Source organism: Salvelinus alpinus, chromosome 11 (assembly GCF_045679555.1).
Source record: "Salvelinus alpinus chromosome 11, SLU_Salpinus.1, whole genome shotgun sequence".
Lineage (NCBI taxonomy): Eukaryota > Metazoa > Chordata > Actinopteri > Salmoniformes > Salmonidae > Salvelinus > Salvelinus alpinus.
The window spans coordinates 62,884,093-62,907,125 of NC_092096.1; the positions used below are offsets into that span (position 1 = coordinate 62,884,093).

Consider the following 23,033-nt stretch of genomic DNA (forward strand, 5'->3'; position numbering starts at 1 on the left):
CGGAAAACACAAGCCCACTTATCCACTCCATCTCACAGGTAAACAACACTGCCATAGGAGATGCTTCCTTTGCATATGTTTGCCAGCCTTCTGAGGTGTGACAGATTTGAAGTGTTTAATGTTTGAAAACTTTGCTCAATACACCTGCATGGCATATTGCTCCACTCTCCAGCCTCACACGTAATGCCTCAACTACGGTTGCCCAGTAGGAACTCACAATTGCCCACATTTTCCCTTTCGAATGTATGAATGCCAAGCAAATCTCTATCCACGCCAAATCTCTTTCCACGCCAAATCTCTTTCCACGCCAAGCTTCCCTTTCCGTAATAAATCAATATCCTTTCCTTCCTTTTCTTTTCTTTAATATTTTCCTCCCTTCAACTCTGAAAGCACCCACGAGAAGAATACGTGATCAGGCATGGAGGCCTGTGATTGACCCAGAGCCCCCAGGTAACTTCCTGTTTCCGCCCCTGCTCCCGCCTCCTATGAATCCTGATTGGATCTTTTCCCTGGCTCTGGTCCTATCCCCTCTCCTCCTATATAACATCCCATCCCTCATTTCAAATGTTAATATTTCTGTGTTATATGCGTTTATCTAAATATTGATCATCAAACTATTCACATCATTTGTATGGTTTGATTAATCATATTTATTAAACCCAATGGATATTAGCCAATGAGGTGTCAAATTAAGTTGTATACCTCATTACATTCTCATGTTAAGTCATTAAATCAGATACTCTCTGCAAGGCTGTACCTCAAACTTGTCTGTCCATAACACTTTTTTCCAATCTTCCTCTGTCCAGTGTCTGTGTTCATTTGCCCATCTTAATCTTTTATTTTTATTGGCCAGTCTGAGATATGGCTTTTTCTTTGCAACTCTGCCTAGAAGGCCAGCATCCCGGAGTCGCCTCTTCACTGTTGACGTTGAGACTGGTGTTTTGCGCGTACTATTTAATGAAGCTGCCAGTTGAGGACTTGTGAGGCATCTGTTTCTCAAACTAGACACTCTAATGTACTTGTCCTCTTGCGCAGTTGTGCACCGGGGCCTCCCACTCCTCTTTCTATTCTGGTTAGGCCAGTTTGCTCTGTTCTGTGAAGGGAGTAGTGCACAGCGTTGTACGAGATCTTAATTTTCTTGGCAATTTCTCGCATGGAATAGCCTTCATTTCTCAGAACAATAATAGACTGACGAGTTTCAGAAGAAAGTTCTTTGTTACTGGCCATTTTGAGCCTGTAATCGAACCCACAAATGCTGATGCTCCAGATACTCAACTAGTCTAAAGAAGGCCAGTTGTATTGCTTCTTTAATCAGGACAACAGTTGTCAGCTGTGCTAACATAATGGCCAAAGGGTTTTCTAATGATCAATTAGCCTTTTAAAATGATAAACTTGGATTAGCTAACACAACGTGCCATTGGAACACAGGAGTGATGGTTGCTGATAATGGGCCTCTGTACACCTTTGTAAAATCTAAAAAACACCTACAAATCAGCCGTTTCCAGCTACAATAGTCATTTCCAACATGAACAATGTCTACACTGTATTTCTGATCAATTTGATGTTATTTTAACAGACAAAAACATGCTTTTCTTTCAAAAACAAGGACATTTCTAAATGACCCCAAACTTTTGAACGGTAGTGTAAGTAAACAAATTAGTAGTCGTTTCAATAACTGTTTGAAGTGATGGAATCTGTTACGTGTTAATCTTTATAGTTACACAATATGGATTCCTAAGGTATCCTACACCCATAAGAGCTCACCTTTTCCTTTTAAATTCCTATCAAGTATCAAAAGTACTATAATTAAACTGTGGGACTGAATACTGGGGCCTGACCAGGAATTCTGGTCCCTGGTTTGTTGGGATGGGACTAGGATTTAGTCATTTATAATGAAGAGTTACAGTGAGAGAAAACATTTATTTGAGCAACTGTACAGTTTGAATGTCTGGGATGAGTATCTGAGTACTATCCCTATCCGTTTCTTATCTACTTTCATTCTTCCCCTCTTTCCTTTTCTCACTTCCCCTTCCCTGCTGTTCTTGTTTTCCCTCCTCTCTTTTCTCTGGAACCCTCTTCCTCAACTGCATTTCACCTCTTTTAATGTATTTGATACCTGTATATCTCTACAACACTTATTGTCTCTACTTTCTCTTCTGTTCTCTCCTGCATCTGTCCTCCTTTCTATCTGCTGCTCCAACTCTTTTCTTTCTTCCTCTTTTTTCTGCCCATCACCTCCACCTCCCCGCCTCCCTCTTTCTGCCCATCATCTCCACCACCCCGCCTCCCTCTTTCTGCCCATTATCTCTCCTCGCACCCGCCCTTATCTCTGACCCCACCCCGCCTCCCTCTTTCTGCCCATCATCTCTCCTCCCACCCCGCCCTTATCTCTGACCCCACCCCGCCTCCCTCTTTCTGCCCATCATCTCTCCTCCCACCCCGCCCTCATCTTTGACCCCACCCCGCCTCCCTCTTTCTGCCCATTATCTCTCCTCCCACCCCGCCCTCATCTCTGACCCCACCCCGCCTCCCTCTTTCTGCCCATTATCTCTCCTCCCACCCCGCCCTTATCTCTGACCCCACCCCGCCTCCCTCTTTCTGCCCATTATCTCTCCTCCCACCCCGCCCTCATCTTTGACCCCACCCCGCCTCCCTCTTTCTGCCCATTATCTCTCCTCCCACCCCGCCCTCATCTCTGACCCCACCCCGCCTCCCTCTTTCTGCCCATCATCTCTCCTCGCACCCCGCCCTCATCGCTGACCCCACCCCGCCTCCCTCTTTCTGCCCATTATCTCTCCTCGCACCCCGCCCTCATCTCTGACCCCACCCCGCCTCCCTCTTTCTGCCCATCATCTCTCCTCGCACCCCGCCCTCATCTCTGACCCCACCCCGCCTCCCTCTTTCTGTCCATCATCTCTCCTCGCACCCCGCCCTCATCTCTGACCCCACCCCGCCTCCCTCTTTCTGCCCATCATCTCTCCTCGCACCCCGCCCTCATCTCTGACCCCACCCCGCCTCCCTCTTTCTGCCCATCATCTCTCCTCGCACCCCGCCCTTATCTCTGACCCCACCCCGCCTCCCTCTTTCTGCCCATCATCTCTCCTCCCACCCCGCCCTCATCTCTGACCCCACCCCGCCTCCCTCTTTCTGCCCATCATCTCTCCTCCCACCCCGCCCTTATCTCTGACCCCACCCCGCCTCCCTCTTTCTGCCCATCATCTCTCCTCCCACCCCGCCCTTATCGCTGACCCCACCCCGCCTCCCTCTTTCTGCCCATCATCTCTCCTCCCACCCCGCCCTCATCTCTGACCCCACCCCGCCTCCCTCTTTCTGCCCATCATCTCTCCTCCCACCCCGCCCTCATCTCTTTCACCCAGCTGCCAGTGAGATAGTGCCAAATGAGCTACACCAATCTGTCTCTACCATCTCATTCCTGTCACGCCCCCCTCTGTCCGTACCCCTCGACCCCTCTGCCCCGCCTCCCGCCCCTGCCGCCCACTCCCGACTCAACACCGACCCCGAGGGCACCACTCACCCGGCACGACCCTCCCCCTATCCCTACCAAGTGCCAGCCTTTGTCTGCTCCCACTCACCTGCACTGCCAGAAATCATTCCAGCCCGCCGCTGGCTCAGGTACTGGCAGACAGACTGACTGACTCACGGTCTTATCACTGTGGTTTTCAGTCACAGACCACACCTATTGTAATAAGTAAATAGTCAATTTGCAGATTTTATTCAAGGAGTGAATACCCGCATGTTTCATTCTGTGCATAGCGTTAGCTAGTACATCAGGTAGAATATTTGTTTGACATTTGATAAATGATTGAAGGTTGATTGCTTTAAAGAGAAGAGAGAGTTCTGAGAAATTGAGAGAGGCATTTGTTGTTTGGGAATTCTGACTCATGGGAAGACATTAAAGGGGCCTCCGATTTGTTATATAATGTAACTGTCTATGGTCTGAGGCCCCCCCTGCTGTTTAAAACAGTTTAGCCACAGCAAGATTGAGAAAAACATGTCGACAGATTCCTGGAGGAATGAACTGAATGTCCTGAATGTGCTGAATTACCTTTAGACATACACAGGTCTGGAATACTTATTTTCTCCACTGACCGAAATGCTAGCCGTTGAAAGTTTATTGTCGAGGTTGCCGGGGGCGATTACCTCATTTCCATAGCAACTGTCCTAACTCGCAGTGAATTTGTTCATCAAGGCGGTGAAATATTTTATGGTTTCTGGCATTGGTCCATTTACTTCCTGTCATGACTGTTGCTAGGGAAGTGAGGTCGCAGTTAATAGGGCTGTTCAGGGAGATTGTTGGACACACTAGAGGAATGCTTCTTTGCTGGATTTATATGTGGAGTCGTTTAGTTGTTGAGTACTTTACTTTATTTAGACTAGTTTGAAGAGAAAGCATGTTCTTTTTTTGAGAACATTTAGCCAAGCTTAATGACAATGTATTTTCTGTATTTTCTCTGTACTGGTCGGAGCACTTTTAACTCCATTAAGAGAAACCAGTGACAGGGACTTAAATCTATGACGTTCTCCACAGATGTGGGAGGGCCCTCATTGGCATATTTCCCAGCATGCTCTGTTGCAGGTTTGTTTCAATATCTGTGTTTTCGCATGTGCATTGATTGTTTTTTATCTTGAGCTCCACAAGGATAAGAAACGTACATTTTTCTAAACTAATCAAATCTCTAAGTGGTTGGATTCATAGCAACCGTTAGTTGTTGGTGGAGGTATTCTTCTTGTAGTATATTTTCTAACCTACACTCCGGCATTTTAAATGCAAGTTGTGAGTGATGGAAAAGTGATGGATATCCAACAGAGGTTGTCCAACAGAGATTGGATATCACATTGCAAACCACCCTTATAACACAAAGGAAGTCAACTGAAACAGAAATGTACTTTGCTGTAGTTGATTTTTTTATGAAAAACACAGAAAAGTGTAAAATGGCAAGGGAGTTGGTTAAAAACGACAGTGAAAACAGTAACATGGCAATTGGAGTTAAATTTAAGAAACTCTCTGAGAGTTGGATGTTTACTCCATTTAGTGTCGTTTTAACTCCAAAAATATCAACACCATGACCAGAGTACTTCTAACACAAAATAGGGGTGGGACCATATAAACCCCAAAATAGTGTTCACTTTGACTCCCTAGAAGTTGAATTAACTCTTGCAATTTTACTCTCTCCTCTACCGTTTTTTCTCAGTGCCCATATCTGTAGCCCGGAAGCCCCCTGGCTTCCAGAGTGACCCGGCTCTGGACCCTGACACCCTTTTCTTCTCTAACCACCCATATACAATCCCTCTATTTCGCCCTCTTCTCCCTCTATTTCTCCCTCACATCCTTCTATTTCTCCCTCACCTCCCTCTATTTCTCCCTCACATCCTTCTATTTCTCCCTCACCTCCTTCTATTTCTCCCTCACATCCTTCTATTTCTCCCTCACATCCTTCTATTTCTCCCTCACATCCTTTTATTTTTCCCTCACATCCTTCTATTTTCCCCTCACATCCTTCTATTTCTCCCTCACATCCTTCTATTTCTCCCTCACATCCTTCTAATCCTCCCTCACATCCTTCTATTTCTCCCTCACATCCTCTCTCCGGCCCCTCTTTTTCTCAAACTTGTGCCTTATTTTAATCCCTTGTTACCTTTCCCTCCCCGAATTCTTCCCCTTCTCATCCCTCCCTCCATTCTACCCCTGCTCATCCCTCCCTCACAGTTCGTTGGTAGAGTGAATGGAGGCCGCCCAAAACCCAGGCCCCTCTGGCCCAGCCGGGCCAGATTTCTGCACCCCTCTCCCCCTGAGCCAGTAGAGCTGGTGCCCCTGGGGCAGACAAAGGAGAGCATGGCAACATGTAATCCTGCTTTGTGTCCCTCCGTGTCCTTCTCCCTTGATGTGTCCCCTTCTCCCATGTCGCAGTCTCCTCTCTCCTCTCCCTCTCTTCTCACCTCCCTCTCCTCTCCCCTCACTTCCCTATCCCCTTCCCTCACCTCCCTCTCCTCTCATCTCACCTCTCCTCACTTCCCTATTCCCTATTCCCTCTCCTCCCTCTCCCTTCACCACCCTCCCCCCTTCCCTCACTTCCTTCTCCCCTCTCCTCACCTCCCTCTCCTCTCATCTCACCTCACCTCACCTGTTGCCCCATGTTGTGTCCCCGCTCCTGGTCCCTCCCCTGATGCTATTGGTGCTTCTCCGTGTGCTGCAGATCCTGCTTCTGCCACTGTCCCCCAGTCAGGTAAAGATCTCAAAGATAGACTCAGCCCCCAGCATTGACATTGGACAAATGCTTGTCTAACCAGTCTACAAAATTATACTATGATCGCAACTGGTTGATACATTTATACATCTACTCCCTCTTTTCTCCCTTGTCCTTTCCTTTCTTGTCTTCCCTGTGTCCTACAATTCTTTTTCTGCTCTCCTCTGGCACTCCCCCCTCTCCTCTCCTCTCACCCCCTATCCTGGACTCTCTCCTGGCCAGCCCTCTCAGACTCAAGTCCCCAATTCCCCCCTCCCAGTACCAGTCACTGCTCCCCTGTCTGTCCAAGAGACAGGTATACAACCTGAGGCAACAAACGGAGAAGGCATTCACTGACAAAGTCCTTAAGTTTAATAATGGGGAAAATAAATGACAGAATGTTATGATGAAAACATGTATTCCCTTCTCAAGCTTCACATGAGAACACCTGGCACCTGGCTAGTTGTTTTGGTTGTAACAGTCTCTTGCAAATTCTAGTTGAATGTAAGAATTGTATGTTAGCATTATATGTTTTCTTCATTCATTGGTCACTTCACAGGTGTCAAGCCGGTTGCCAAGCCAACTCTCTCGTTCAGATAATCATGTCTAACCAGGTCCTGTCTGTTCCCTTCTAGAGTTTCAGAGGCAGTTGAGCACTCTGACAGAGGAGGAATACAGCACTGCCACAACTCCAAGTGAGTAAGACCTAATGCAAACACAATGCCTTTTAGGAACATCCCTAAATCTATACAACAGGGCCAAATCCTAACTTGAGATCCGTGTGCTTAACTTTCCTCAAAACTTCAAATTTATAGGGCACAGTGTTAAAAAGGCTATGATATACTAGCAATTTTTTGTGGCAATGTTGCTTGGCAACGGATAGGGGTATGAGACACTGGAGCAATAGTGAGCATTGAGCAACATGGACATGAATAATAGATTTCATATGAAACGTAGATCAACTTAAAACTTAATTTCCCCATTTATTTACTCATCTTCTATACCAATATCTGCGCTCTGATTGGAGGATTTCTAAAAGTTGCCCACAAGTTGCTCATTTTCAATGGAAAAATGTTGCAGCAACCATTGATGGCAACATACAGTTGAGGTCGGAAGTTTACATACACTTATGTTGGAGTCATTAAAACTCGTTTTACAAATACTCCACAAATTTCTTGTTAACAAACTATAGTTTTGGCAAGTCGGTTAGGACAACTACTTTGTCCATGACACAAGTAATTTTACCAACAATTGTTTACAGACAAATTATTTCACTTATAATTCACTGTATCACAATTCCAGTGGGTCAGAAGTTTACATACACTAAGTTGACTGTGCCTTTAAACAGCTTGGGAAATTCCAGAAAATGGTTTCATGGCTTGAGAAGCTTCTGATAGGCTAATTGACACCATTTGAGTCAATTGGAGGTGTACCTGTGGATGTATTTCAAGGCCTACCTTCAAACTCAGTGCCTCTTTGCTTGACATCATGGGAAAATCAAAAGAAATCAGCCAAGACCTCAGAAAAAAAATTGTAGACCTCCACAAGTCTGGTTCATCCTTGGGAGCAATTTCCAAACGCCTGAAGGTACCAACAATAGTCCGTAAGTATAAAGACCATGGGACCACGCAGCCATCATACCGCTCAGGAGATGAACGTACTTTGGTGCGAAAAGTGAAAATCAATCCCAGAACAACAGCAAAGGACCTTGTGAAGATGCTGGAGGAAACGGGTACAAAAGTATCTATATCCACAGTAAAACGAGTCCTATATCGACATAACCTGAAAGGCCGCTCAGCAAGGAAGAAGCCACTGCTCCAAAACTGCCAATAAAAAAGCCAGACTACGGTTTGCAACTGCACATGAGAACAAATATCGTACTTTTTGGAGAAATGTCCTCTGGTCTGATGAAACAAAAATAGAACTGTTTGGCCATAGTGACCATCGTTATGTTTGGAGGAAAATGGGGGAGGCTTGCAAGCCGAAAAACACTATCCCAACCGTGAAGCATGGGGGTGGCAGCATCATGTTGTGGGGGTGCTTTGCTGCAAGAGGGATTGGTGCACTTCACAAAATAGATGGAATCATGAGGCAGGAAAATTATGTGGATATATTGAAGCAACATCTCAAGACATCAGTCAGGAAGTTCAAGCTTGGTCCAAATGGACAATCACCCCAAGCATACTTCCAAAGTTGTGGCAAAATGGCTTTAGGACAATGAAGTCAAGGTATTGGAGTGGCCATCACAAAGCCCTGACCTCAACCCTATAGAAAATTTGTGGGCAGAATTGAAAAAATGTGTGCGAGCAAGGAGGCCTACAAATCTGACTCCGTTACACCAGCTCTGTCAGGAGGAATGGGCCAAAATTCACCCAGCTTATTGTGGGAAGCTTGTGGAAGGCTACCCGAAACGTTTGATCCAAGTTAAACAATTTAAAGGCAATGCTACCAAATACTAATTGAGTGAATGTAAACTGACAAACTGGGAATGTGATGAAAGAAATAAAAGCTGAAATAAATCATTCTCTCTACTATTATTCTGACATTTCACATTCTTAAAATAAAGTGATGATCCTAACTGACCTAAGACAGGGAATTCTTACCAGGATTAAATGTCAGGAATTGTGAAAAACTGAGTTTAAATGTATTTGGCTAAGGTGTATGTAAACTTCCGACTTCAACTGTAGCTAGTGTATCATCAGGGTTGACTTCAGCTTCATGATGTTCTCCACTGTTATCCCCTCTAGACCACACTGCTGGAATGATCAGTATTGCCAGTCAGAGGCCAGACCCAACAACGTCCACACTTGACCCATTGGCTAAGCCCTTTGGGACAACAGTCCATGAGAGAAGGCAGGAGGCATTCTCAATGTTTGGAGTGGAGGTTGTCCAGGCAATGGCAGGGTGAGTAAATTCAAAGGTTGTACAGATATAGACTGGTTGGTTGTCTAGCAACAAAACCGACCTGTGGTTGTCTAGCAACAAAACCGACCTGTGGTTGTCTAGCAACAAAACCGACCTGTGGTTGTCTAGCAACAAAACCGACCTGTGGTTGTCTAGCAACAAAACCGACCTGTGGTTGTTTAGCAACAAATTCGACCTGTGGTTGTTAAGCAACAAAACCGACCTGTGCGCAACTATGGGGCAAAACAGACGGGGTTGGCTTGGAATGTTGACAACATGTAAACTAGATTTAATCTCCAATGTTTATTGAAAACATAAATACATTTGCACAATGAGCACGTGTTGTCTCTCAAATACATAATTACAGTTGTTGGTTAGCTAGCTAGCGAATTGTAGCCATATTAGCAATGAAACATCTCAAAACAAGACATGGTATCAAGAACAAGATGAACCGAGCCTCTGACGATTCCCCACATGGCAGCTTCTTGTCATTGTTGCCATCTGACCACCAGAATCACAACAACTCACCAACATCTGCCCCATTGAAGCGTGCTGTCACTGATCCCTCCGGGACTTTGTCATCACACACACCTGGTCCCCATTTTCCTGATTGTAATTGTATAAATGTGCCCTTTGGTTTCCATTGGGCTGTCGATTATTGTTACAATGTCCGTTGGTCGTGTGAGTGCTGTGCTGTGCTGTGCTGTGCTGTCTTTCGTGCCACATGTATTGCACAGATGATTACTGGGCTCGCCCCAGTGTATTTGAGGTACTCCTCACTCTTTTGTTTTGGTTTCAACCCTGTGTTTTGTATACGTGTTTGTTTGGTCTTCGATCCCCGTGCCTTTACATGGCGCGCTGTAATTTGGGTAAATAAAACCCCCTATTACGCATTCCTGCGCCTGTCTCCCGATCCCTTTATACCAATGTGCACGTTGTTTTGGTGATGTTGTCAGCTATTAGTGGTGGTGATCATTATTTCTGCTTGGAATGACTGGATTGGTTTTAACCTTTGCATGATGGAGTTTGTAAGACAACGTAAGATGACACTTTGAAAGAAAAAAAAGTGTTAATTTGTCCTTAATTTGTGACTTTCACCTTCCTACTAACTTGAAGTAGGCCTAAAACATTTGTGGGCCAGCATATCATGGAATATCAGGGGCATTATAGACGTGTCTTATTCGTTTAGATATAGATATGTAAAAATGTAATAAAAAATGTATGCACTCTACTGTAAGTCGCTCTGGATAAGAGCGTCTGCTAAATGACTAAAATGTAAATGTAATATACTGTCATGGATAACTGTATGAAATTGTTGGAAGCATGGCAGGTTTCATAAAAGTTAATTAAAACCACTTGTTCGCTGTGGCACAAGATAGAGCTACATATTCTTTCACACTCAGGATGCATGGTCACTGTAACAACGTATTCATCTAACCAAAAGGTTGCTGGATCGAATCCCTGAGCTGACAAGGTAAAAATCTGTCGTTCTGCCCCTGAACAAGGCAGTTAACCCACTGTTCCCCCGGTAGGGCGTCATTGTAAATAAGAATTTGAACTTAACTGACTTGCCTTGTGATTCATTGAAAACTACTGGAAACCGAAATGATTGTATAAGTTTCCGGTTGGCAGATCCATAGTGTGTCAAGTTTCCTCAAGCTGCAATACTGTTGCAATACATAGCGAGATCACTGCTCATCTTGACCCAGGGATAGTCTTACACGATTGGCTTCTTTTGACTGAATGCTTGCTAGTTGGCTACTCTGTGTGCAGTCTAGTAGTACGCTACCTCAGGTAGTATGCCAAAGAATTAATGTAAGATCCTTAGCAAAGCTCTACTTACAGTAGCACCCCATAGAAGGGTCTCTGACCGTGCCTGAGATGGGCAAACTTGCCTGTTTTTTGTCTGCATTGTTGCTATGGAGATACACTCTCCCCCACCCTTGAGCTCTGAACTCTGACCTTGATTTGTTTGTCCGTCAGACCTGAGCGCATGACCCCTCTCTTACCCTTTAGCCCCAGAGCACCCTCTGTTCCGGGGCTCCAATATTTTGAGATGCCATAACTGTAAAAAGTAAAGAGTCAGGCAGAGGAGAGGTCAACCAGGGCACTCCCAGTTCCAACACCCCAACAACCTCTTCCTTCTGCACCCATGCAAGGGCCTGGCTTACCTGAGCCCACAGCCATGAAGTCACGTGACAGAACAATGAGTCACTTGATCAAGATGTCCATGCAGATGGGGACACCGTTATGCCAAAGCCAGAGCCTGAACAGATTGTGGCGGTAGCCATTGGGCATCAGAGCGTGCTTCCAAAAGAGAAAGAGCAGGGTACGTCACTTGGTCCCTAAGAAAATACTCCTAAAGATTCTTCCAAAAGAACAAGAGGGTACAAGATGTTCAAGAGGTTTCAAAATAACAAGTGGGACCCATGGACTGGGGGTGTGGCATGGTGCACAATCACTACACACCCATGTTCCTCAATGTGTCACTCTCATTAAACTAGTTCTAAAAGATATAAGCATTTCCTGAAGACATGTAATACTAATGTAGTTTGCTTTTCAATAAATATTAAGGCCTTTTCACACTAGCTATTTAAATACAATAGCATGTTTTGGGAACTACATTGGTACTATTCTCTGGAATATTTCCTTGGTGTCCCCTGTCCCTTTAGAACTAAAAGTATGGATGCCTTGCTGCCATCTTGTCCGAGAGTGGCCAGTTTTCCTGGTTTCCCAGCCATATTAATTAAGAACAGATTTAAGGCCCGACCTGAAGAATGGTCCATTAATAAAAGCCCATTATGGGAGAAGCCACTGAAAGGAACCCCAATAATCACCACTGCTCCTCGGATGAGGACCAGAAAGTAATGGAACATATGGCTGCCCTGTTGCTAAGTTATCCAAGGGTAGCCAGTGTTCCTGGGTTCCCCTCGGCACAACAACCCAAAACAGAAAGAGCAGCACAACAACCCAAAACAGAAAGACCAGCACAACAACCCAAAACAGAAAGACCAGCACAACAACCCAAAACAGAAAGAGCAGCACAACAACCCAAAACAGAAAGACCAGTACAACAACCCAAAACAGAAAGAGCAGCACAACAACCCAAAACAGAAAGAGCAGCACAACAACCCAAACAGAAAGAGCAGCACAACAACCCAAACAGAAAGAGCAGCACAACAACTCAAAACAGAAAGACCAGTACAACAACCCAAACAGAAAGAGCAGCACAACAACTCAAAACAGAAAGAGCAGCACAACAACCCAAAACAGAAAGAGCAGCACAACAACCTAAAACAGAAAGAGCAGCACAACAACTCAAAACAGAAAGACCAGTACAACAACCCAAAACAGAAAGAGCAGCACAACAACTCAAAACAGAAAGACCAGTACAACAACCCAAAACAGAAAGAGCAGCACAACAACTCAAAACAGAAAGAGCAGCACAACAACCCAAAACAGAAAGAGCAGCACAACAACCCAAAACAGAAAGACCAGCACAACAACCCAAAACAGAAAGTCTTGAAAAACAAATGGAACCAAGTATGGGGAATCTAGCGCCAACTTGCACAAGGGTATCCAGTGCACCTGGTTTGGCCTCCAGGAAGCCAAAGAAGACTGGAGGGGCTGAGGCTGTAAGCTGGGCTGTAGATAAGAAGCTGCTATGGGAGAGATCACATGATGAGAAGACAGTTATAGGGCTTTCTTCATCAGTTGATTTAGACAAGGTGCATGGAGATGTTGAAACGTATGGTAGCACTTGTCACATCTTGTCTAAGTGAGAGTACTTTTCCTGGTTTTCCATCTGTTCCAAGGCCCAAAGCCCAGGTTGTACCAAGCATACTTTACATACTGCCAACTTTCCCAAGGGTATCTAGAGTTCCTGGATTGCCAACCATAGACCAAACGAAGGCAATAGACTGGTCAGTAGATATTAAGTCTCTGTTTAAGAGGTCTCCTACAGATGTAGAATTATTGATGGTCCGTTTAGAGGATGTTGACACAGTCTATCATGATAGTGAAAAGAACAAGGAAATAGTGTATCTTGCACCGTCCTGCCCAAGAGCAGAACGTATTCCTGGCTTTCCCTCTGCCCTAGGGCAAGCGCCAACCAAATGACCCAATGTTGGGATAATAAGCCTTTCTGAATCTGAGCCGAGTATGGTTAACCTAATGCTTACATGCCCTTTAATGGCTAGAGTTTCTGGTTTACCCTCTAAACAGCCAATTAAGTCAAATAATGTTGACTGGCATGTCACTTTTGGAGAGGCCATTGAAGAAAATAACAGTTTGTGGTACAGGCAATGCCACACGAGAACAAAGAACTTACAAATAACATGGTACAGTAGATATGTTACCGTCTTGCCCAAAGAAAGCCAGGATTCCTGGCTTCCCTTCTGCACCACAAGCAAAAGCTCTCTTATAGCAGCAAAGGGGGGACCAACTCCATATTAATGACCATGAAGTGTGGGCTGTAGATCAAAGACCATTCTGGGAAAAAAGACAAAGAGATTCCAGCTTTTGGAGTCAGTAGATCCGGCGATGCAAAGGGTATGGCAGCTATATGTACTTGGTTTCCCTTCAGCACAGCATCCAATTATAGAACCACGAGAGCCAAACATGGTCAGTCCACAAGAGTCAAACATGTTCAGGGACCATACCTCAGGACTACCTGGCCTGATGACTCCTTGCTGTCCCCAGTCCACCTGGTCGTGCTGCTGCTCCAGTTTCAACTGTTCTGCCTGCGGCTATGGAACCCTGACCTGTTCACCGGATGTGCTACCTTGTCCCGGACCTGCTGTTTTCGACTCTATCTCTCTACCGCACCTGATGTCTCAAACTCTGAATGCTTGGCTATGAAAAGCCAACTGACATTTACCTCTGAGGTGCTGACCTGTTGCACCCTCTACAACCACTGTGATTATTATTATTTGACCCTGCTGGTCATCTATGAACATTTGAACATCTTGGCCATGTTCTGTTATAATCTCCACCCGGCACAGCCAGAAGAGGACTGGCCACCCCTCAGAGCCTGGTTCCTCTATAGGTCTCTTCATAGGTTCCTGCCATTCTAGGGAGTTTTTCCTAGCCACCATGCTTCTACATCTGCATTGCTTGCTGTTTGGGGTTTTAGCCTGTGTTTCTGTATAGCACTTTGTGACATCAGCTGATGTAAGAAAGGCTTTATAAATACATTTGATTGATTGATTGATTCAGTCTTTTGCCAATTTGCCCAATGGTTACACATGCCTAAAGGATCTCATCTACAAAAACGCTAAGTCAAGAGGATCCTCCGATTCAACAGTGGCCTGTGAAGGAGAGGCCATTTTGGGAAAATACACTGAAAGAGGAAACTGTGAAGTCTGGCTCCCGCGCATGATGAATTAAAGAAGGGAATGGTGGCTATGTTGCCATCTTTCCCAAGTGAGGCCATTGCCCCTGGTTTTCCATCGACACATTCTCAAACGCCTCTCAACAGTGGTTCTTCTCTCCATCTGTGTGGGCAGAGGAGATCTATGACTGCAAGAAGGAGAGCCATACAGATCCTAGCTACAAACCTCAACTAACCAAAGTAGTGCTGAATGAGAACAAACAAGAATCTGAATATGGCTCAGTGTTGGAGGGGCTCAAAGAGGAGGGGGGCATTCAGACCAGATATGAGGCATAGGAAGTGGGCGTTCTAGAAAAAGGGTGAGTGAGTGGGAGTAGGAGAGCAAACAATTCCAAATCTGCGTTATGGCATTTTTCTAAAACTTTAAAGTACATTTCTATGCCTGTCAGTTGAATTTCAACCCTGTTTTCAGAAACTTGCATTGCAGAATGTGGCTCACCATTCCTGCAGACATGCCATTATTCTTGACTGTCAGAGATAGGTGGGTTGTGTTTTGCTGCAGGAGTGCAGCTGTTCTTGTTTGGCAGCTTACGATAATGCTTTTGAACCATCTCATCCACATCTGACTGACATTACTGTGCTTTTTGCACTATTGTTGCAAGGCGCATGCCCTGTGCTCTTTTCCCTCATTTATTTAGTATCTCTCTTCGTGTTGCTCTCTTTCAGCCCTCCTGTCAGTCTCCCATCCAAGGGGGACAGACATTGCGATATGGGATGGGTGCAACTGTTGACAATGAGCCAAAATAAATTTCACACAGCCAGACCACTTGTGAGGTTGTGGCCCTGGCAAAGTGTCAAGTTGTGGAGGACTTGGAGATGATATGTAAGGATGAAATGGAAGAGGAAGTCATAGTCAGGCTCCGGAATAGAGCATTCTGGGAAGGAAGAGGTTACTGTGGCTAGGCAGGTGGAAGTGTATGAGATGCGGTAAGTGTATAAGGGCCACAGCGCTCAACCTCACTACCTACCATCATGGTGCTGGTTTAGTAGTGTTGATCTGCATGGTGCTGGTTTAGTAGTGTTGATCTGCATGGTGCTGGTTTAGTAGTGTTGATCTGCATGGTGCTGGTTTAGTCGTGTTGATCTGCATGGTGCTGGTTTAGTAGTGTTGATCTGCACGGTGCTGGTTTAGTAGTGTTGATCTGCATGGTGCTGGTTTAGTAGTGTTGATCTGCACGGTGCTGGTTTAGTAGTGTTGAACTGCACGGTGCTGGTTTAGTAGTGTTGATCTGCACGGTGCTGGTTTAGTAGTGTTGATCTGCACGGTGCTGGTTTAGTAGTGTTGATCTGCATGGTGCTGGTTTAGTAGTGTTGATCTGCATGGTGCTGGTTTAGTAGTGTTGAACTGCATGGTGCTGGTTTAGTAGTGTTGATCTGCATGGTGCTGGTTTAGTAGTGTTGATCTGCACGGTGCTGGTTTAGTAGTGTTGATCTGCATGGTGCTGGTTTAGTAGTGTTGATCTGCACGGTGCTGGTTTAGTAGTGTTGAACTGCACGGTGCTGGTTTAGTAGTGTTGAACTGCATGGTGCTGGTTTAGTAGTGATCTGCACGGTGCTGGTTTAGTAGTGTTGATCTGCATGGTGCTGGTTTAGTAGTGTTGATCTGCATGGTGCTGGTTTAGTAGTGTTGATCTGCATGGTGCTGGTTTAGTAGTGTTGATCTGCATGGTGCTGGTTTAGTAGTGTTGATCTGCACGGTGCTGGTTTAGTAGTGTTGATCTGCACGGTGCTGGTTTAGTAGTGTTGATCTGCACGGTGCTGGTTTAGTAGTGTTGATCTACACGGTGCTGGTTTAGTAGTGTTGATCTGCATGGTGCTGGTTTAGTAGTGTTGATCTGCATGGTGCTGGTTTAGTAGTGTTGATCTGCATGGTGCTGGTTTAGTAGTGTTGATCTGCACGGTGCTGGTTTAGTAGTGTTGATCTGCACGGTGCTGGTTTAGTAGTGTTGAACTGCATGGTGCTGGTTTAGTAGTGTTGAACTGCACGGTGCTGGTTTAGTAGTGTTGAACTGCACGGTTCTGGTTTAGTAGTGTTGAACTGCATGGTGCTGGTTTAGTAGTGTTGAACTGCATGGTGCTGGTTTAGTAGTGTTGAACTGCATGGTGCTGGTTTAGTAGTGTTGATCTGCACGGTGCTGGTTTAGTAGTGTTGAACTGCATGGTGCTGGTTTAGTAGTGTTGATCTGCACGGTGCTGGTTTAGTAGTGTTGATCTGCACGGTGCTGGTTTAGTAGTGTTGATCTGCACGGTGCTGGTTTAGTAGTGTTGATCTGCACGGTGCTGGTTTAGTAGTGTTGATCTGCATGGTGCTGGTTTAGTAGTGTTGATCTGCATGGTGCTGGTTTAGTAGTGTTGAACTGCATGGTGCTGGTTTAGTAGTGTTGATCTGCATGGTGCTGGTTTAGTAGTGTTGATCTGCACGGTGCTGGTTTAGTAGTGTTGATCTGCATGGTGCTGGTTTAGTAGTGTTGATCTGCACGGTGCTGGTTTAGTAGTGTTGAACTGCACGGTGCTGGTTTAGTAGTGTTGAACTGCATGGTGCTGGTTTAGTAGTGATCTGCACGGTGCTGGTTTAGTAGTGTTGATCTGCATGGTGCTGGTTTAGTAGTGTTGATCTGCATGGTGCTGGTTTAGTAGTGTTGATCTGCATGGTGCTGGTTTAGTAGTGTTGATCTGCATGGTGCTGGTTTAGTAGTGTTGATCTGCACGGTGCTGGTTTAGTAGTGTTGATCTGCACGGTGCTGGTTTAGTAGTGTTGATCTGCACGGTGCTGGTTTAGTAGTGTTGATCTGCACGGTGCTGGTTTAGTAGTGTTGATCTGCAAGGTGCTGGTTTAGTAGTGTTGATCTGCATGGTGCTGGTTTAGTAGTGTTGATCTGCACGGTGCTGGTTTAGTAGTGTTGATCTGCACGGTGCTGGTTTAGTAGTGTTGAACTGCATGGTGCTGGTTTAGTAGTGTTGAACTGCACGGTGCTGGTTTAGTAGTGTTGAACTGCACGGTTCTGGTTTAGTAGTGTTGAACTGCATGGTGCTGGTTTAGTAGTGTTGAACTGCATGGTGCTGGTTTAGTAGTGTTGATCTGCATGGTGCTGGTTTAGTAGTGTTGATCTGCATGGTGCTGGTTTAGTAGTGTTGATCTGCACGGTGCTGGTTTAGTAGTGTTGATCTGCACGGTGCTGGTTTAGTAGTGTTGATCTGCATGGTGCTGGTTTAGTAGTGTTGATCTGCATGGTGCTGGTTTAGTAGTGTTGATCTGCATGGTGCTGGTTTAGTAGTGTTGATCTGCATGGTGCTGGTTTAGTAGTGTTGATCTGCATGGTGCTGGTTTAGTAGTGTTGATCTGCATGGTGCTGGTTTAGTAGTGTTGAACTGCATGGTGCTGGTTTAGTAGTGTTGATCTGCATGGTGCTGGTTTAGTAGTGTTGATCTGCATGGTGCTGGTTTAGTAGTGTTGATCTGCATGGTGCTGGTTTAGTAGTGTTGATCTGCACGGTGCTGGTTTAGTAGTGTTGAACTGCACGGTGCTGGTTTAGTAGTGTTGATCTGCACGGTGCTGGTTTAGTAGTGTTGATCTGCACGGTGCTGGTTTACTAGTGTTGATCTGCACGGTGCTGGTTTACTAGTGTTGATCTGCACGGTGCTGGTTTAGTAGTGTTGATCTGCACGGTGCTGGTTTAGTAGTGTTGATCTGCATGGTGCTGGTTTAGTAGTGTTGATCTGCACGGTGCTGGTTTAGTAGTGTTGAACTGCACGGTGCTGGTTTAGTAGTGTTGAACTGCATGATGCTGGTTTAGTAGTGTTGAACTGCATGGTGCTGGTTTAGTAGTGTTGAACTGCACGGTGCTGGTTTAGTAGTGTTGATCTGCACGGTGCTGGTTTAGTAGTGTTGATCTGCATGGTGCTGGTTTAGTAGTGTTGATCTGCACGGTGCTGGTTTAGTAGTGTTGATCTGCATGGTGCTGGTTTAGTAGTGTTGATCTGCACGGTGCTGGTTTAGTAGTGTTGATCTGCATGGTGCTGGTTTAGTAGTGTTGAACTGCACGGTGCTGGTTTAGTAGTGTTGATCTGCACGGTGCTGGTTTAGTAGTGTTGATCTGCATGGTGCTGGTTTAGTAGTGTTGATCTGCATGGTGCTGGTTTAGTAGTGTTGAACTGCATGGTGCTGGTTTAGTAGTGTTGATCTGCACGGTGCTGGTTTAGTAGTGTTGAACTGCATGGTGCTGGTTTAGTAGTGTTGATCTGCATGGTGCTGGTTTAGTAGTGTTGATCTGCATGGTGCTGGTTTAGTAGTGTTTATCTGCACGGTGCTGGTTTAGTAGTGTTGATCTGCACGGTGCTGGTTTAGTAGTGTTGATCTGCACGGTGCTGGTTTAGTAGTGTTGATCTGCACGGTGCTGGTTTAGTAGTGTTGATCTGCACGGTGCTGGTTTAGTAGTGTTGATCTGCATGGTGCTGGTTTAGTAGTGTTGAACTGCATGGTGCTGGTTTAGTAGTGTTGATCTGCACGGTGCTGGTTTAGTAGTGTTGATCTGCACGGTGCTGGTTTAGTAGTGTTGATCTGCACGGTGCTGGTTTAGTAGTGTTGATCTGCACGGTGCTGGTTTAGTAGTGTTGATCTGCACGGTGCTGGTTTAGTAGTGTTGAACTGCACGGTGCTGGTTTAGTAGTGTTGAACTGCACGGTGCTGGTTTAGTAGTGTTGATCTGCACGGTGCTGGTTTAGTAGTGTTGATCTGCATGGTGCTGGTTTAGTAGTGTTGAACTGCATGGTGCTGGTTTAGTAGTGTTGATCTGCACGGTGCTGGTTTAGTAGTGTTGATCTGCACGGTGCTGGTTTAGTAGTGTTGATCTGCACGGTGCTGGTTTAGTAGTGTTGATCTGCACGGTGCTGGTTTAGTAGTGTTGATCTGCATGGTGCTGGTTTAGTAGTGTTGATCTGCATGGTGCTGGTTTAGTAGTGTTGATCTGCATGGTGCTGGTTTAGTAGTGTTGATCTGCACGGTGCTGGTTTAGTAGTGTTGATCTGCATGGTGCTGGTTTAGTAGTGTTGATCTGCACGGTGCTGGTTTAGTAGTGTTGATCTGCATGGTGCTGGTTTAGTAGTGTTGATCTGCACGGTGCTGGTTTAGTAGTGTTGATCTGCATGGTGCTGGTTTAGTAGTGTTGATCTGCATGGTGCTGGTTTAGTAGTGTTGATCTGCATGGTGCTGGTTTAGTAGTGTTGATCTGCATGGTGCTGGTTTAGTAGTGTTGATCTGCATGGTGCTGGTTTAGTAGTGTTGATCTGCATGGTGCTGGTTTAGTAGTGTTGATCTGCACGGTGCTGGTTTAGTAGTGTTGATCTGCACGGTGCTGGTTTAGTAGTGTTGAACTGCACGGTGCTGGTTTAGTAGTGTTGAACTGCATGGTGCTGGTTTAGTAGTGTTGATCTGCATGGTGCTGGTTTAGTAGTGTTGAACTGCATGGTGCTGGTTTAGTAGTGTTGAACTGCATGGTGCTGGTTTAGTAGTGTTGATCTGCACGGTGCTGGTTTAGTAGTGTTGATCTGCACGGTGCTGGTTTAGTAGTGTTGATCTGCATGGTGCTGGTTTAGTAGTGTTGATCTGCATGGTGCTGGTTTAGTAGTGTTGATCTGCATGGTGCTGGTTTAGTAGTGTTGATCTGCATGGTGCTGGTTTAGTAGTGTTGATCTGCATGGTGCTGGTTTAGTAGTGTTGATCTGCACGGTGCTGGTTTAGTAGTGATCTGCACGGTGCTGGTTTAGTAGTGTTGATCTGCATGGTGCTGGTTTAGTAGTGTTGATCTGCATGGTGCTGGTTTAGTAGTGTTGATCTGCATGGTGCTGGTTTAGTAGTGTTGATCTGCATGGTGCTGGTTTAGTAGTGTTGAACTGCATGGTGCTGGTTTAGTAGTGTTGATCTGCATGGTGCTGGTTTAGTAGTGTTGAACTGCACGGTGCTGGTTTAGTAGTGTTGAACTGCATGGTGCTGGTTTAGTAGTGTTGATCTGCATGGTGCTGGTTTAGTAGTGTTGATCTGCACGGTGCTGGTTTAGTAGTGTTGAACTGCATGGTGATGGTTTAGTAGTGTTGATCTGCATGGTGCTGGTTTAGTAGTGTTGATCTGCATGGTGCTGCATATCTATTGCCGTTTTTGGGGTTGGGATTTAAAACAACTTAAACAGAGCATTTAGCCCCCTGCAGCAACGTAATAAAATCACATTGTAGGATTTGTGCTTCTAGACTTATTCATTATATTTTCCAATATTTTGCATTCTCAATTTTAATTTGGATGAATATATAACATTTTGTGAGCAAAGGCTTTGAAAAATGATTTATATTTGTTTGTGTTGTGCGTTGTATGGTATTTATGCACCTAGGCCGGCTCTTATCTCGATTTAAATGGTTGCATTATTAACTGTCATTTTCATGAATAATCAGAGATAATATTTTTGAGCGTGAGTTTTGGTTTGTGTGTGATAGTTTTAGAACTTTCCATTTGATTGCTTTGTTCTTACTGAAAGACTCTGCTTTCTTGGTTTTCATAATCACCTCTGACCATGGTCTCCTCAGACCTGAAAACATGGTTTCTCTGCTGCCATAATACCTAAGAGTTGCCAGTGCACCAGGGTTTCTATCCACTCAAGCATCCTGTTCAGAGGCTGTTAGAATACTGTCCAGTGGACAATAGCATATTATGGGAGATGCCAAGAAAGGATGGTTCAGAGCTCTCTATCGAAAGATCAAAAGAAGAGAGAGACATGGTGAGAGGAATGGCAGATATGGTCTCATCTTGTCCAAGCACTGTCAGCATTCGGGGATTTCTGTCTCCACATCTGTCCAAGGAAGTCGAGTTAGAGAGGGAACCTAACATGGCAGATCTAATGCCATCCTGCCTAAGAGTGGCTGGCACACTCGGATTCCCTTCACTTGAAAGTCAAGTAAAGGAGTGTACAATCAACATTGAGGCCATTTGGGAGAAGCTCCCGAAGGGGAAAATAAGGATGACCTTTATGTCCACTCCACATTTAGACAGATTAAACGAAGACAAAGAGCTAATGAAACACATGGTGGCTCTGGTACCATCATGCCCTACTGCAACAAGTATTCCTGGCTTCACCTCTGCACCACATCCCAAAGATGAGGTAGATCCAAGTATGTTGAGTCTTGTGCCAGTTTGCCCCAAAGTGTCCAGTCTCCCTGGTTTTGCATCCACTGAGGGGGTTACAACATTAGAGTGGCTTGTTGACCTAAAGTCTATGTTTGAGCACTTGCAGAAAAATAAGGAGAATAAAGAAGAAAAAGTTTTTCCAAAATACAGATCGAAAGAACACAGTGAGAAAGTTAAAGCAATGGTTGCTATGGTGTCATGTGGCTCAGACGTATCCATGATTCCTGGCTTCCCCTCTGCACCACATCCAAAAGCTGAGGTGGGGCCAAGTAGTGTGAATCTTGTTCCCTCCTGCCTTAAAGTTTCTAGTCTCCCTGGTTTTCCATCCATTGAGAAGGATAGGTGGGCAGGGTGGGTTGTTGACCAGAGGCCATTGTTGAAGAGACCACTAAAGGAGAGGTAAGTCATTATTGACAGCTCTAAAGCAGACCAAGAGGAAATGAAAACCAATATTCCTTTGAGTCTATCATGTACACACTCTGCAAGGATCCCTGGCTTCCCATCTGTACCACAACCCAATATGATGATTATTTTGCCTGCTTGCTCTAAAGCTTCCAGTGAGGGGGTTACAACATTAGAGTGGCTTGTTGACCCCAAGCCTGTGTTTGAGCACTTACTGAAGAAGAAGAAGAAGAAGGAAGATTATGTTTTTCCAAAAGACAAATCAAAAGAAGACATTGACCAAATGAAACCAGTAGTTGCTTTGGTGCCATGTTGCCCAGAAGAAGCCAGGATTCCTAGCTTCCGCTCTGCACCACAACCTAAGAGGGAACTTAATAGTGTGGATCTCACACGATCTTGCCCCAAAAGCTCCAGTCTCCCAGGTTTCCCATCGACGGCCAAAGTCCAGACAAGAGATTGGCACGTTGAACAGAAGCCTTTGTTTGAGAAGAAGCTGAAAGATAAGACCGTAATAATCAAAGATAGGACACCAGAAGACAGAGAAAATAGGGTGTCACTGGCGCCATCTTGCCCATGTGAGACTCTCACTTCTGGGTTCCCGTCCTTTACACAACTAAAAGCAATAGAAGAACAAACCGTGTTTTCCCTAATGCGAGCTTGTCCAAGTGAATCTAGAGAACCAGGATTACCTTCTAGACAGCCATCTGAATTAGCTCGAACCCAGGGAGATGAATCTGTGAGTTCTATGCAGCCAATGTGGGAAAAACCATTGAAGGAAAGTAGGTCAGAGGATATGGTGCTTTCCAAGCCTGACCTAGGCAGTGCAGTTAGAGATGAAAACCCAAAACTATGCTTGCACTGGTACCATCTTGCCCCGAGGCAGCAAGCTTCCTGGTTTCCCATCTGCCCCTCCCCACAGTCT

General features: G+C 45.3%; 1 protein-coding gene across 2 annotated transcripts in view; it reads left to right on the forward strand.

Annotated features, from left to right (window-relative positions):
* LOC139534631 (EH domain-binding protein 1-like) overlaps positions 1 to 23,033 on the forward strand; it is a 58,363-nt gene that overhangs the window by 19,563 nt on the left and 15,767 nt on the right. For both annotated transcript variants that reach the window (XM_071333920.1, XM_071333921.1), the window contains exons 7-9: positions 391 to 450; positions 6,881 to 6,940; positions 8,993 to 9,149. In XM_071333920.1, coding sequence (XP_071190021.1) covers positions 391 to 450; positions 6,881 to 6,940; positions 8,993 to 9,149 — 277 coding nt within the window. The remainder of the gene's footprint in view (positions 1 to 390; positions 451 to 6,880; positions 6,941 to 8,992; positions 9,150 to 23,033) is intronic.